General features: G+C 42.1%; 2 protein-coding genes across 2 annotated transcripts; both read right to left on the bottom strand.

Moving 5' to 3' along the window:
* Window positions 1-1,528: 1,528 nt before the first annotated feature.
* LOC122172457 (scale keratin-like) lies at window positions 1,529-2,026 on the bottom strand. The gene has a single exon (XM_042843175.1). The coding sequence runs from the start codon at window positions 2,024-2,026 to the stop codon at window positions 1,529-1,531; it is 498 nt and encodes a 165-aa protein (XP_042699109.1).
* A 4,126-nt stretch (window positions 2,027-6,152) lies between these two features.
* LOC112060068 (scale keratin-like) lies at window positions 6,153-7,136 on the bottom strand. Its single transcript, XM_024108549.1, has one exon. It carries the CDS (start codon window positions 7,119-7,121, stop codon window positions 6,618-6,620), a length of 504 nt encoding a protein of 167 aa, XP_023964317.1. The 5' UTR covers window positions 7,122-7,136; the 3' UTR covers window positions 6,153-6,617.
* Between the last annotated feature and the right edge of the window lie 7,727 nt (window positions 7,137-14,863).

The following is a 14,863-nucleotide window of genomic DNA, read 5'->3' as shown; positions in this document are numbered from 1 at the left end:
GGTTGCTGCCCAAAGAGCCCCAGATGCCCTTTGACCTTCTCCTTCCAGTGTTTAATGACTGAATTGATTAGACTCAGTTAAGAGTCCTTGTTTCTGGTTGGTGAGGACTAGAGCTAGACAACCCCCTCACACACCCCACGGGTGGGAGGTGGACCCCTGTGAATGCACCTTTGCTTACCCAGGACAGCCGACGGTGAGTGGGTTGCAGCAGAGGGAGAAGGGAATGATGTATTAAAGGGACATTCATTTGTCGAACTTTGGAAACGGAGGCAAAGCACACAGCCCAATGCACCATGGGGTCAGGATTGATTATGGTCACATGCTTTTGAATGTGGTTGTGCTGTTTTCCTAAACTAATGCTTGGTTCCCTTTTCCTCTTAATTAAAACTCTTTTATTATTCACAGATTCAGTGCTCGCAAGAGGGGGAAAATGGGGTGGTGTTTAGTTTTCCCAGATTACTGGATGGGCCTCAAGTAAATTCTGCTTTGTATTGTTAAGGGGAAACCCTAGATAATTAGCCCAGCCCTTGTTGCTGCTGACTTCACCTGGCAGAAGGGTTACAATTATAAGAAATTAGGTGGTAAGTAATTATTGTAGAGTCCCAAGTATATCTTGATATTAAAGACTTGTCCCACAGGAGATTCTTATAAACAAACTAAGGAAACCTTTCCCAGCCCCACATAGGATAACATGCACATTACACCGTGTTCAGTCCCTCTGAAGCATCTGGCACCAGCAGGATACTGGGCTAGATGGACCACTGCAGGCCATTCTTACGTTCTCGTGTTCTTATCTTCATGACCTATGCACAAATTCAGGCTATTCTCAGCCTTGAAAATGGAATTGAAGCAGGATCGAAGTGGTACATTTATTTTGTGTTCATCTTTGTGCCCAGGGCTGACTTAACCCAACCTAATGAAATTAGATGCTCCGGTCTGAAGAGGCGTCCACTCAAGTGAACTGTGGTGAAAGGTCAGGGACTCAGGTGGTGAGCAGAACAGGACACCTAAGGGCGACCCAATGGAAGCTTCCTCCTGAGTTTCGGCAAAAAGTGGCAGTAGGTGAAGGAAAGAGTGCAGAGTTGTATAAAGTTTTAGATAGTGATGCAGTTCCAAGATTTTAATCCTATGACCTAACAAGACAGTGGTGTTTTTCTGGGACAATGCACCCGACAAAGGGAAGAAAGAGACAGATATAAAGCCTGCTTAGTCATGGGGGAGGATGGTGGAGGAATGAGTTTCTAGAGGAAATCAAATAATTCAGACTCTGACCAACTTCAGCACAGGACAGATAGCACAAAGCACAAGAGGAGGATAAGATTAACCTGCAAAACAATTATATCTTAAGCTTTGGGTATTATGTAACAAGGGAAGATGTAGATAGACCTGTTTTATAGAGGTGATGAACAACCACAGCCCACACAGATTTCAAGCGGATTTGTAAGCATCATTGTCCATTAGCTCAGCGACGAATTTCTATCTTGTCATTTCCTGATTGTTTCTCATTCCATGGATCATTCCTCTGGGTTTAACATGGCCCACAATTTCCATAGCTGGACCCAGAATATCCTCCCCCCAAAACAGTAATGCCACGTTGTGACCTCCTGCCATAACCGCATGGGCCCCCATAGCCATATGAGCCTCCATAACCACACCTGAGTCCACCCCCGAAACCACCACCGTAACCTCCCCCATGACCACCACCGTAACCTCCTCTAAAACCACCACCGTAACCTCCCCCAAAACCAGCACCATAACTTCCCCTGGAACCGATTGAGCCACTGAAACCTCCACCGGAACCATATGAGGCCCCAGCTCTAACTGGCATATTTGGTAAGGAGGTTCCTATGAAGCTGTCTTGAGGACAAGTAGCCATAGTTGGTCCCGGGAAGTTCACAACAACTGGTGGCGCATAGACCACTGCAGTCGAATCTCCACATGATGAGATACACGGCTCGTTGCGGACATCAATATATGGGCATGGGCATATATCGGGAATACAGTCCTGGGGTGGGCAGCAAGACATCTTCTGTGATGAAGGGAATCCTAAAAAACACAGGAAGGAGGAAAACGTAAGACACAACTAATAGTGGAAAAAGAGATTCAGGCATTGAGTTTTAGAGTAATGGGGGCTAGGTAGATAGATGAGTTTTGTTGAAGGCCACATATCCTTCTATTCCTTTGCATCCATTCCCCTTTAGGCTTCAGAAACGAAAATGAAATAAAATAATTCCAAGCAGTTTTATGAGAAGTTACCTTTTCACTGCTTCATGCAACCATAAAGCTGCACAACACACAGGTGCAGTGAGTGGTTATTTTCCCTGGGAAACAATATTAAAAGCACAGAGGGTCAGTGGATTTGCCTACTATCATTGTTGAGTCATTGAATGAGCTCGGAACAGAATTTAGACCTTCCTAATTGTTATCCGTGATAGAATTGATCATTAGGAGAGTCCAGTAGCTTCCAAGTGCTGCAACTGATCATAGGGCCCCACTGTGACAGGTGTTATACAACCAAAGAGTAAGAAACAGTAACTGAGGGTAAGGAGTTCATCTGGGAGGTCTGAGATCTGGAGTCAAGTTGCTGCTCTAAGTCCGACTGAGTGAGAATCTGAAAACGGGTCTCCTATATCCTAGCAGAGTGCTCTAAAGGATATTCTGGGACAACCCCATGCCACCAGCCCACCAAAGCCCTGATGTGGTCACCCTCATCTGTCTCTGCTGTAGGTCTTGAACTGCTAGGTGTGCGCTGAGAAAACCGACTGGACTGTGACCCACAGGTGAAATCGAGGAAATTCCCACTGGGGCCCAGACACTGAGGACCTTGGCAGCATCAGGACCTTAGTGGTTTTGCGCATGTGCCTGGATAGAAACTTAGGTGCTGAGGGAATTTAGGTGCCTGCAATGTTACCAGTTTGGAAGACTTCAGTGTGACCAAGATCAAACAGAAAATCAAATGAAGAAACCGAATGCAGCTTTCCTGAGTCCCTGTCTTATGACATGACCACAGGACCTTCTGTTCTCACCAGCCCAGGAGGGTCGAGTTAAAAATTACCAAACCCAGAGTCGAAAACATTTCCATCGTGGATGCCTGGAAATTTCAAATCATTTTGGAAAGATTTACCAGAAAGAAGTGCAGAGACACTGTTAATAATGCGAGGGTCCTTTTAAAACAGCTCAAAATAGGAGCTAGAACCCCCATTTGATCTAAGTCATCATACATGTAAGTCATCATGACTACCATTAATTCAAATATGCTATTTTAACATACACAAGATAAAGATCTGAATCAAGGATTACAAGTTGCACCCAGGTGATATACTAGATCAAATCAGTGGTTGAATTAATTCAGTGTCCTGTCTCTAATGCTGTGCAGCACCACACCCTTCAGAGGAAATTGTGGTAGCTCTGACATAGTCCGTTTGGACGAAACCGCTCATAAGGAGAATTTCTTCCTCATATCAATAAAGCAAGGGCTAGGTTTGCCCTGAGGGAAAATTCATATAAAGCACTTCCAACTTCTCAAACTTATCTAGATCTAGATGGTGTACTAAACTAAAAAGAACAATCAAGTTGCTGTTCAATTGTTATATATATATTTCAAAGCTGATCTCCATGTTTTATGGAAACAGTAGGATCAGACGATGGGCTCATACAAATAGCTGTGAGTCCAGTGAAGTCAGCGGATGGTCTGGCAATTGTATTTATCTAAAGAGTGAGACTAAGTAAAGCTGTTCATTACCAAAGTGGCTTAAAAGCTGAGATTTTTCATAATTGTCTAATGGATTTAAGTGCCCTGTCCTTTTATAACCATTGGGAATGGGTGTTCCAGTCCAATATGGGGAATTGAAAGTCCCAGGATTACATTTTTAAAGTCAGCATTTACTTCAGACCATTTCTCCAGTTTCTCCAGATCATTTTGAATTTTAATCCTATCCTCCAAAGCACTTGCAACCCCTGCCAGCTTGGTATAGTCCGTAAACTTTGTGTACTTTCTATGCCATTATCTAAATTGTTGATGAAGATATTGAACAGAACTGGACCAAGAACTGATACCTGCTGGACCCCAGTCGATATGCCCTTCCAGCTTGACTATGAACCACTGATAACTGCTCTCTGGGAACAATTTTCCAGCCAGTTATGCACCCACCTTATAGTAGCTCCATCTAGTTTGTATTTCCCTAGTTTGTTTATGAGAAGTTCATGTCAGACAGTACCAAAAGCCTTACTAAATCAAGACACACCACATCTACCGCTTCCCCCCTATCCACAAGGCTTGTTACCCTGTCAAAGAAAGCTATTAGGTTGGTTTGACACAATCTGTTCTTGACATCCTTGTAATTTGATCTAGTTTCCACTTTTTGTAGGACTCATTTTTGAGTTTCAGATCACTGAAGATGTCCTGGCTAAGCAAGGGTGCTCCTTTACCATACTTCCTCTCTTTCCTATGCAGTGGGATAGTTTGCTCTCGTGTCCTTAATAATGTCTCTTTGAAAAACTGCCAACTCTCTTGAACTGTTTTTCCCCTTAGACTTGCTTCCCATGGGATCTTACCTACCAACTCCCTGAGTTTGCTAAAGTCTGCCTTCTTGAAATCCATTATCAAGACTGTGCTGTTTTCCCTCCTACCATTCCTTGGAATCATGAAGTCTACCATTTCATGCTCACTTTCACCTAAGCTGCCTTCCACTTTCAGTTTCTCAACCAGTTCCTCCCTTTTTGTCAAAATCATACCCGGAACATCCTCCCCCCGAGTAGCTTTCTCCACCTTCTGAACTAAAAAATTCTGTCCAATACATTCCAAGAACTAGTTGGATTATCAGTGCCCTGATTTTATTTTCCCAACAGATGTCTGAGTAGTTAGAGTCTCCCATCACCACCAAGTCCTATGCTTTGGATGATTTTGTTAGTTGTTTAAAAAAACTTCCTTTTATTTGTTTTAAACCTGCTGCCCATTAATTTCATTTGATGGCCCCTCGTTCTTATATTATGGGAACAAGTAAATAACTTTTCCTTATCTACTTTCTTCACACCACTCATGATTTTATATACCTCTATCATATTGCCCCTTAGTCTCCTCTTTTCCAAGCTGAAAAGTCCTAGCCTCTTTAATCTCTCCTCATATGGGACCCATTGCAAACCCCTCATCATTTTAGTTGCCCTTTTCTGAACTTTTTCTAATGCCAGTATATCTTTTTTGAGATGAGGAGACCACATCTGTACGCAGTATTCAAGATGTGGGCGTACCGTGGATTTATATATGGGCAATAAGATGAGCTATATATAACGGGGACCCACAAGAGGTTATCCTGGGTCTTTTACTTTTCAACATTATCACTAATTACTTGAATAACAGGGACAGAGGACACTGCAGAGGACACTGAGAGGGGTTGCAAGCACTTTGGAAGACAGGATGAGAATTCAAAATGAGCTTCCCTAATAGAAGACTTCATCTGAAAAAAACAAAATGAAATTCAGTAAAGTCAATTGCAAAGCATGAGGTTTAGGAAGAAAACTGTCCCACTCTCATAGACATGGATGAGGCCTAACCTGGACTTTTGTCCCCAGCACACTTTAATAGAGAAGATGTGGAAAAACTAGAGAGAGTCCAGAGGAGAGCTACAAAAATGACAAAAGGTTTAGAAACCTGACCTCGGAGGACTTGTTCCAAACACTGGACTTGTTTAGTGTTGAGAAAAGCAGACTGACGTGGGAACAGATAGTTAAGCATTGGTGTCACACTCCCACAGGAAGGTGTGGAATCTCCATCATTGAAGGTTTATAAGGACATGTAATCAGAGACCAGTCAGGTCAGGTCCTGCCTCCGAACAGGGGGCTGGACTAGGTAACCTCTCAAGGTTCCTTCCAGCCCTATATTTCAATGAGTCTACAATTTTATGTAATATTTAGAGCAGGGAAATATATTCTAATTCCTTTCTGAGACTTTTGGAACAAGGGGGAATAGCTCCCCTGGGCAGATGGCCAGCACCATGCTATTGACCAGTTAATGTATTTTGCTGCTTAGGGATCCTCTTGAGTTGGAGGGATGTAGTGCAGGGGGCATGTACAGAGCATCTGCACCAGGGTGAATTTCACCCAAACTGATTTGGATAGAAAGAATGGAGGAGAAAGGAAAACCAGAAGGCCAATGCTATGATGCAGAATAATTTTTAATGGGAATGAGCAGTGGAGTACACACTTGCAGAATGAATTAATGCAGAGTACAAAGAATGTATTTTCAGGGGTACAATACAAGCAAGAAGCAATCACCCGCTCCAAAGTGAGGCTTTTCACACAAGATGATCTGCTTTCTGTCTTGAAGCTGTTGAGTTTGAAAATCATGTCCCTTTTTCAGCCAAGTGACTTGTTTTAGCCAGTTCAATGTCAAATAGGACAAAGCACAATAGGAGCATAAGAGTAAGCTGCAAAACCATTAGATCATAAACCTACAATAATATGTAACAAGTGGAAGACACAGATAGGCCTGATTTACAGAGGTGACAAACACCCACAGTCTGCAAGTCGAGTTGTAGGCATCATTGTCCATTAGATCAGTGGTGAATCTCTATCTTGTCATTTCCTCATTGTTTCTCATTCCATGGATGGTTTTTCTGGGTTTAACATGGCCCACAGTTCCCACGGTTGAATCCAGAATATCCTCCCCCAGAAATGCTACGATATGACTTCCTGATATAACCACGTGAGCCCCCACAACCATATGAGCCTCCATAACCAGCCCCATAACCACCCCCAGCTCCTCCGCCATAACCACCCCCGGCTCCACCCCCATAAACAATACTGCTACCTCCCCCATAGCCTCCACTGTAACCTCCTCCAAAACCACCACCGTAACTACCCCCAGAAGTGATTGAGCCACTGAAACCGCCACCGGAACCATATAAGCCCCCAGCTCTAATTGGCATATTTGGTAAGGAGCTTCCTACGATGCTGTCTTGAGGACATGTAGCCATAGTTGGTCCTGGGAATCTCACAACAACTGGTGGCGCAAAGACCACTGCATTTGAATCTCCGCACGATGAGATACATGGCTCATTGCAGACGTCAATATATGGGCGTGGGCATATATCGGGAATACAGTCCTGTGGTGGGCAGTAAGACATCTTCTGTGATGGCGGGAATCCTGAAAAACACAGGAGGGAGGAAAACGTAAGACACAACTAATAGTGGAAAAAGAGATTCAGGCTTTGAGTGTTAGAGTAATGGGGGCTAGGTAAGTAGATGAGTTTTGTTGAAGGCCACATATCCTTCTATTCCTTTGCACCCATTTCCCCTTAGGCTTCAGAAACGAAAATGAAATAAAATAATTCCAAGCAGTTTTATGAGAAGTTACCTTTTCACTGCTTCATGCAACCATAAAGCTGCACAACACACAGGTGCAGTGAGTGGTTATTTTCCCTAGGAAACAATATTAACAGCACAGAGGATAGGTGGAAGTGACTCGTCCACCATCATTGGTGAGTCATGGGATGAGCTGGAAGCAGAATTTAGGCCTTCCTAATTGCTATTTGTGACAGAATTGATCATTAGGAAATTCCAGTAGCTCCTAATTGCTGCAACTGAGAATAGGGCCCATTGTGACAGGCACTGTACAAAAACAAAGAGTAAAACCACAGGTAAGGAGCTCATCTGGGAGGTGTGAGATTTGGGGTCAAGTTCCTGCTCCAACTTTGACAGAGTGAGATTATGAAAACAGGTCTCCTATATCCTACCAGAGTGCTCTAACTACTGGGCTATCAGATATTCTGGAAGACCTGAATGCCACCAGCCCACCAAAGCCCTGTTATGGTCACCCTTAATTGTATCTGCGGCATGTCTTGAACTGGTAGGTGTGCCCTGAGCCAACCTAATGCACTATGAGCCACAGGTGAGATCGGGGGGAAATTCCCTCTGGGGCCAGGACACTGAGCACCTTGGGAGAATCAGGACATTGGTGGTTTTGTGCATGTGCACAGATAGAAACTTAGGTGCCGAGAGAATTTCGGCGCCTGTAGTCTTAGCAGTTTGGAAGACATCAGTGTCACGTTATTGTTGAACTTCATTGCCTAAAGGGGACCTTAGATGCTTAAGTCTCTTTGTTAATGTAGCTTCAGGAGATTAGAGGCTCGGCTTTCATTGCTGCTACACTGTCTGAGTGCTGACCTGTTTGAGAAGCTGGTCCCATTGGACTTACCCAGGATCACACAGGAAATCAAATGCAGAAACCTAATGCAGATTTCCTGAGTCCTTTTCCTCTGCCATGATCACAGGACCTTCTGTTCTCACCAGCCCAGGAGGGATGAGTTCAAAAACACAGAGTCTAATTACTAAACCCACAGTAGAAAATATTTCCATTACAGATGCCTGGAAATTTTCAAATCATTTTGGGAACTTTTTATCAGAAAGAAGCGCAGAGACACTGTTAATAATGCGAGTGTCCTTTTTAAATGAGTTCAAAACTGGGGCTAGAACTCTCATCTGATCTAAGTAATCATAGCTATCTTTAGTTCAAAGGTGCTCTTTCAATTTACACTAGCTATAGATCTGGATCAAAGATTACAAGTTACACCCTTTACGTTTTGCAAGACTGATAAGCTCAGTGGTCGAACTCATGCAGTGTCTTGTCTCTAATGCTTTGCAGCACCACACTCTTTTGAGGAAATTATAGAAGCCCTGACATGGCCCTTATGGAGGAAACTGCTCATAAGGAGAATTTCTTCCTAACATCACTAACAAAGATGCTAGAATTGCTGTGAAGGAGAATTCATCTAAATCACTTCCAACTTCTCAAACTTATCTTGATCTAGATTGTCTACTAAACTAAAAAGAACAATCAACTTGCTTTTCAATTGTTATATTTCAAAATTGATCTCCAGCATTTTAGGAAACAGCAGGATCAGATCATCCCCTCTTGCAAGTACCAGTGAGTCCAGTGGAGTCAGCTCAAGGTCTGGCAATCATAGCTATCTATAAAGGGTCAGAATAATGCTGTCTATTCCTAAAGTAGTTTAAGGCTGCAATGTTTCATAATTGTGTAATAAATTTACATCGTCTACCCTAGTATAATTATTGGGAAAGGATGTCCCAGTCCCATTTGTGGATTTATAAAGAAAGACAAATTTGCGGAAAGAAAGACCTAACCTCCTTAATATTGCTAAAATCACAGACTGTTGGTGCAGGTTCAGTCCATAGTTAAACTATCTCTAAAGCAACAACTAGAGTAATTTCAATTCAATAGACTTACCCAGTTCACCAAGGGGATGAAGTCAAGAGAAGTGGATAGAACAACCCGGCGTTGCAAGCACTTTTATATGCCTTCATAGCCAATGAGAAGGATTGGAGACACCCTTTCTGTACTAAGACCTTATCATGTTTTCTTCGATGGGTAACACCTCTAATTATTGTAATAGTCTTGATCATGATTAATCAATTACTCAATTCCACATAGATGACATAAACATTTCATCTTGAATCTTTATTGGCAAGATACCTCCCTCGTATTATCCCTCTGATCTCTTTGGCGTTGACACAGGTATAAATCCAGTTCCATTTCATTACTACTCCATTGAAAAACTTCAAAATGGGAGGGTGACTCAGAGGTGTATCAATATTACAATCTGCTGTGACATACAGGATTCCATGTTAGTTCTTTAAATTCCTAGTATCTAATTAGCGGCAAGGTGGAGTTCACCCTTCTAAATTCTTGTAAGGTGGGAGACATTATTCTGCATGTTTAGTGTCCCCACCCTAGCTGTACACTTTGTGTTTGAGCCAACACCCTTTGGAACTCCATGAATGTCTCTCCAATCAGTTCAATGGCCTTGAAAACAGACCTTCTGGGTTACAATACTGTGCTGGACACATGACCAGGACAATGGCACAAACTGATACATTAAATAATAATAAGTCACCAAGACCAGATGGTATTCACCCAAGAGTTCATAAGGAACTCAAATATGAAATTGCCTAACTACTAACTGTGGTAAAAAGTCTATCGCTTACAACAGCCTCTCTATCAGATGATTGGCGGATAACTAATATGACGCCGATTTTTAAAAATGTCTCAAGTTCAGTACAAGGTAAATTGGTTGAAACTGTAGTAAAGATCAGAATTATCAGCCATATAGAGGAACGTGATACGCTGGGCAAGAGTCAATATGGCTTTTGTGAAGGGAAGTCATGGTTTACTAATCATTAGAATTCTTTGAATCAGTCCACAAATGTATGGACAAGGGTGATCCAGTGGAGAATGTGTAGTTGGACTTTCAGAAGGACTTTGACAAGCTCCCGCACCAAAGGCCCTTAAATAAACTAAGCAGTTACGGGGTAAGAGGGAAGGTTCTCTCATGGATCAGTAACCGGTTAATATATAATGGGAAAGGGGAAGAAAGGAAACTTTTCGTTTTCAAAGTGGAAAGAGGTAAACAGTGGGCTCCCTCAAGGAGTTGTACTGGGACCAGTGCTCTTCAGTGTATTCATAAATGATCTGGAAAAAGAGGTAAACTTTGAATTGGCCAAGTTTGCAGACCACACAAAATACTCATGATAGTTAAGTGCAAAGCGTACTGCAAAGAGTTACTAAGGGCAGGTCTTCACTACGGGCGGGTTTGATTTAAGATACGCAAATTCAGCTACGTGAATAGCGTAGCTGAATTCGACCTATCGGCGCCGACTTACCCCGCTGTGAGGACAGCGGCAAAATCGACCTCCGCGGCTCCCCGTCGACGGCGCTTACTCCCACCTCCGCTGGTGGAGTAAGAGCGGCGATTCGGGGATCGATTTCTACCCGCCGATTCAGGCAGGTAGTGTAGACCTAGCCTAAGAGATCTTACAAAACTGGGTGACTGGGCAAGAAAATGGTAGTAGAATTTCAAGTTGACAAATGCAAAGTAATACAGATTGGAAAATATAATCTCAATTATACACTAATAATGATGGGATCTAATTTAGTTGTTGACACTCAAGAAAGATCTTGGAGTTATTGTGGGGAGTTTTCTGAAAACGTCCGCTCAGGCATAGAATCACAGAAATGTAGGACTGGAAGGGAGCTTAGGAGGTCATCTAGTCCAGTCCCCTGCACTCATGGCAGGACTAAGTTTTATCTAGACCATCCGTGAAAGGTGTTTGTCTAACCTGCTCTTAAAGATCTCTATTGACGGAGATTCCACAACCTCCCTGGGCAATTTATTCCAGTGCTTAATCACCTTGGCAGTTAGGAAGCTTTTCCTAATGTCCCAACTAACCCGCCCAATCTGCAATCTAAGACCATTGCTTCTCGTTCTATCCTCAGAGGTTAAGGAGAACAAGTTTTCTCCCTCCTCCTTCTAACAATCTTTTATGTGCTTGAAAACTATTATCATGCTCCCTCTCTGTCTTCTCTTCTCCAGAGTATACAAACCCAATTTCTGCAATGTTCCCTTGTAGCTCATGTTTTCTAGACCTTTAATCATTTGTGTTGCTCTTCTCTGGGCTTTCTCCAACTTGCCCATTTCTTTCCTGAAATGTGGCACCCAGAACTGGACACAATTTTCTAATTGAGGCCTAACCAGCATGGAGTAGAGCGGAAGAATTACTCCTCATGGCTTGCTTACAACTCTCCTGATAATACATTCCAGAATAATATTTACTTTTTTTGCAACAGTGTTACACTGTTGACTCATATTTAGCTTGTGATCCATTATGACCCCCATATCCCTTTCTGCAGTACTCCTTCCTAGGCAGACGTTTCCCATTTTGTATGTGTGCAACTGATTGTTCCTTTCTATATGGAGTACTTTGCATTTGTCCTTATTGAATTCCATGCTATTTACTTCAAACTATTTCTCCAGATTGTCCGGATCATTTTGAATTTTAATCCTATCCTCCAAAGCATTTGCAGCCCCTCCCAGGTGGGTATCATCTGCAAACGTTATACATGTACTCTCTATACCATTCTCTAAAATCATTGATGAATATATTGAACAGAACTGGACCAAGAACTGATCTCTGTAGGACCCCACTCATTATGCCCTTTCAGCATGACTGTGAATCACTGATAGCTACTCTCTGGGAATGGTTTTCCAACCAGTTATGCACCCACCTTATAGTAGCTCCATCTTGGTTGAATTTCCCTAGTTTATTTGTGAGAAGGTCATGCGAGACAGTGTCAAAAGACTTACTAAATCAAGCTATACCTCATCCTTTGTTTCCCCCTAACCTATCAAAGAAAGATATTAGGTTGATTTGACACGATTTGTTCTTGACAACTCCATGCTGACTGCTACTTATCTTCTAGGTGATTGCACACTGATTGCTTAATTATTTGCTCCATTATCTTTCTGGGTACTGAAGTTAAGCAGACTGGTCTGTAATTCTCCAGGTTGTCCTTATTTCCCTTTGTATGCATGGGCACTATATTTGGCCTTTCCTAGTCCTCTGGAGTCTCTCCTGTCTTCCATAACTTGTTGAAGATGATCACTAATGGCTCAGATACTTCCTCAGTCATCTCCTTGAGTATTCCAGCATGTATTTCATCAGGCCCTGGTGACTTGAAGACATCTGACTTGTCTAAGTATTTTTAACTTGTTCTTCCCCTATTTTAGCCTGTGATCCTACATGATTTTCACAGGTATTCACTTTGTTAGACTTCCAATCATTACTAAACTTTTTGGTGAAAATTGAAATAAAAAGTCATTTAACACTTCTGCCATTTCCACATTTTCTGATACTGTTATTACCCCTCATTGAATAACGGGCCCACCCTGTCCTTGATCTTCCTCCTAATGAATTTGTAGAATGTTATCTTGTTACCCTTTATGGTTCTAGCTAGTTTAATCTAATTTTGTGTCTTGGCCTTTCTAATTTTGTCCCTACATCCTTGTGTTATTTAGTTATACTCATCCTTTGTAATTTGACCTAGTTTCCACTTTTTGTAGGACTCTTTTCTGAGTTTCAGATGAATGAAGATCTTAAGGGTGAAGAAGATCAGAGGGATAATACCGGGGAGGTATCTTGCCCATAAAGACTTAAGGTTGAAATGTTCATGTCATCTGTGTGGAATTTAAAGAACTAACGTGGAATCCTGTATGTCACAGCAGATTGTAATATTGATACACCTCTGAATCACCCTCCTATTTTGAAGTCTTTCAATGGAGTACTAATGAAATGGAACTGGATTTATACCTGTGTCAACACGAAGGAGATCAGAGGGATAATACCAGGGTGGTATCTTGCCAATAAAGATTTAAGATGAAATGTTCATGTCATCTATGTGGAACTGGGAATTGAGTAATTGATTAATCATGATCAAGTCTATTGCAATAATTAGAGGTGTTACCCATTGAAGAAAACAGTTTGTTTTGTTACTGATAAGGTCTTCATACAGAAGGGGTGTCTCCTATCCTTCTCATTGGCTAAGAAGGCATATAAAGTGCTTGCAATGCTGGGTTGTTCTATCCACTTTTCTTGACTTCATCCCCTTGGTGAACTGGGTAAGTCTACTGAATTCAAATTACTCTAGTTGTTGCTTTAGGGATAGTTTAACTATGGAATGTATCTGCACCAACAGCAATATTAAGGAGGTTAATTCTTTCTTTCCAAAAGAGACTCTCTGAAACTAGTCAGTTGCAGGCCTAGGTGGATGCTGACTTTAAAAATATCATTCTAGGGTTTATAAATCCACATATGGGGTTGGAACACCCATTCCCAATCATTATACTAGGGTAGGCTATGTAAATCTATTGCACAATTATGAAAAATTGCAGCCTTAAACTACTTTAGGAATGGACAGCTTTATTCTGACCCTATATAGATAACTACGATTGCCAGACCTTGAGCTGACTCCACTGGACTCATAGGTATTTGCATGAGGTGATGATCCGAACCTGCTGTTTCCATAAAACGCTGGAGACCAATTTTGAAATATAACAATTGAAAAGCAAGTTGATTGTTCTTTTTAGTTTAGTAGATGATCTAGATCAAGATAAGATTGAGAAGTTGGAAGTCCTTTATGTGAATTTTCCTTCAGGACAATTCTAGCATCTTTGTTACTGATGTTAGGAAGAAATTCTCCTTATGAGTAGTTTCCTCCATAACGGGCCATGTCAGGGCTTCTATAATTTCCTCTGAAGAGTGTGGTGCTGCACAGCATTAAAGACAGGACATTGGTTGAATTCGACCACTGAGCTTACCAGTATCGCAAAACATAAAGTGTTATGGGTGCAACTTGTAATTTTCAATCCAGAACAGGAGCTGGTGTAAATTGAAAGAGCACCTTTGAACTAAAGGTAGCTACGATGACTTAGATCAGACGAGGATTCTATCCCCAGTTTTGAACTCATTTAACAATGACACTCGCATTATTAACAGTGTCTCTGCACTTCTTTCTGGTAAAAGTTTCCAAAATGATTTGAAAATTCCAAGCATCCGTAATGGAAATATTTTCTACTGTGGGTTTAGTAATTTGACTCTGTGTTTTTGAACTCATCCCTCCTGGTTAGAACAGAAGGTCTGGTGAGAACAGGTTTCTGCATTTGATTTCCTGTGTGATCCTGGGTAAGTCCGATGGGACCAGCTTCTCAAACGGGTCAGCACTCAGACAGTGTAGCTGCATTGAAAGCCGAGCATCTAATCTCCTGAAGCTACATCAACAAAGAGACTTAAGCATCTAAGGTCCCCTTTAGGCAATGAAGTTCAACAATAACGTGACACTGATGTCTTACAAACTGCTAAGACTACAGGCACCGAAATTCTCTCGGCACCTAAGTTTCTATCTGTGCACATGCACAAAACCACCAATGTCCTGATTCTCCCAAGGTGCTCAGTGTCCTGGCCCCAGAGGGAATTTCTCCCCGATCTCACCTGTGGCTCATAGTGCATTAGGTTGGCT

The sequence above is a fragment of the Chrysemys picta genome, chromosome 20 (genome assembly GCF_011386835.1).
Source record: "Chrysemys picta bellii isolate R12L10 chromosome 20, ASM1138683v2, whole genome shotgun sequence".
Taxonomy (NCBI): Eukaryota; Metazoa; Chordata; order Testudines; family Emydidae; genus Chrysemys; species Chrysemys picta.
The sequence above is the reverse complement of the archived record's forward strand: the minus strand, read 5'-3'. Positions and strand labels throughout refer to the sequence as shown.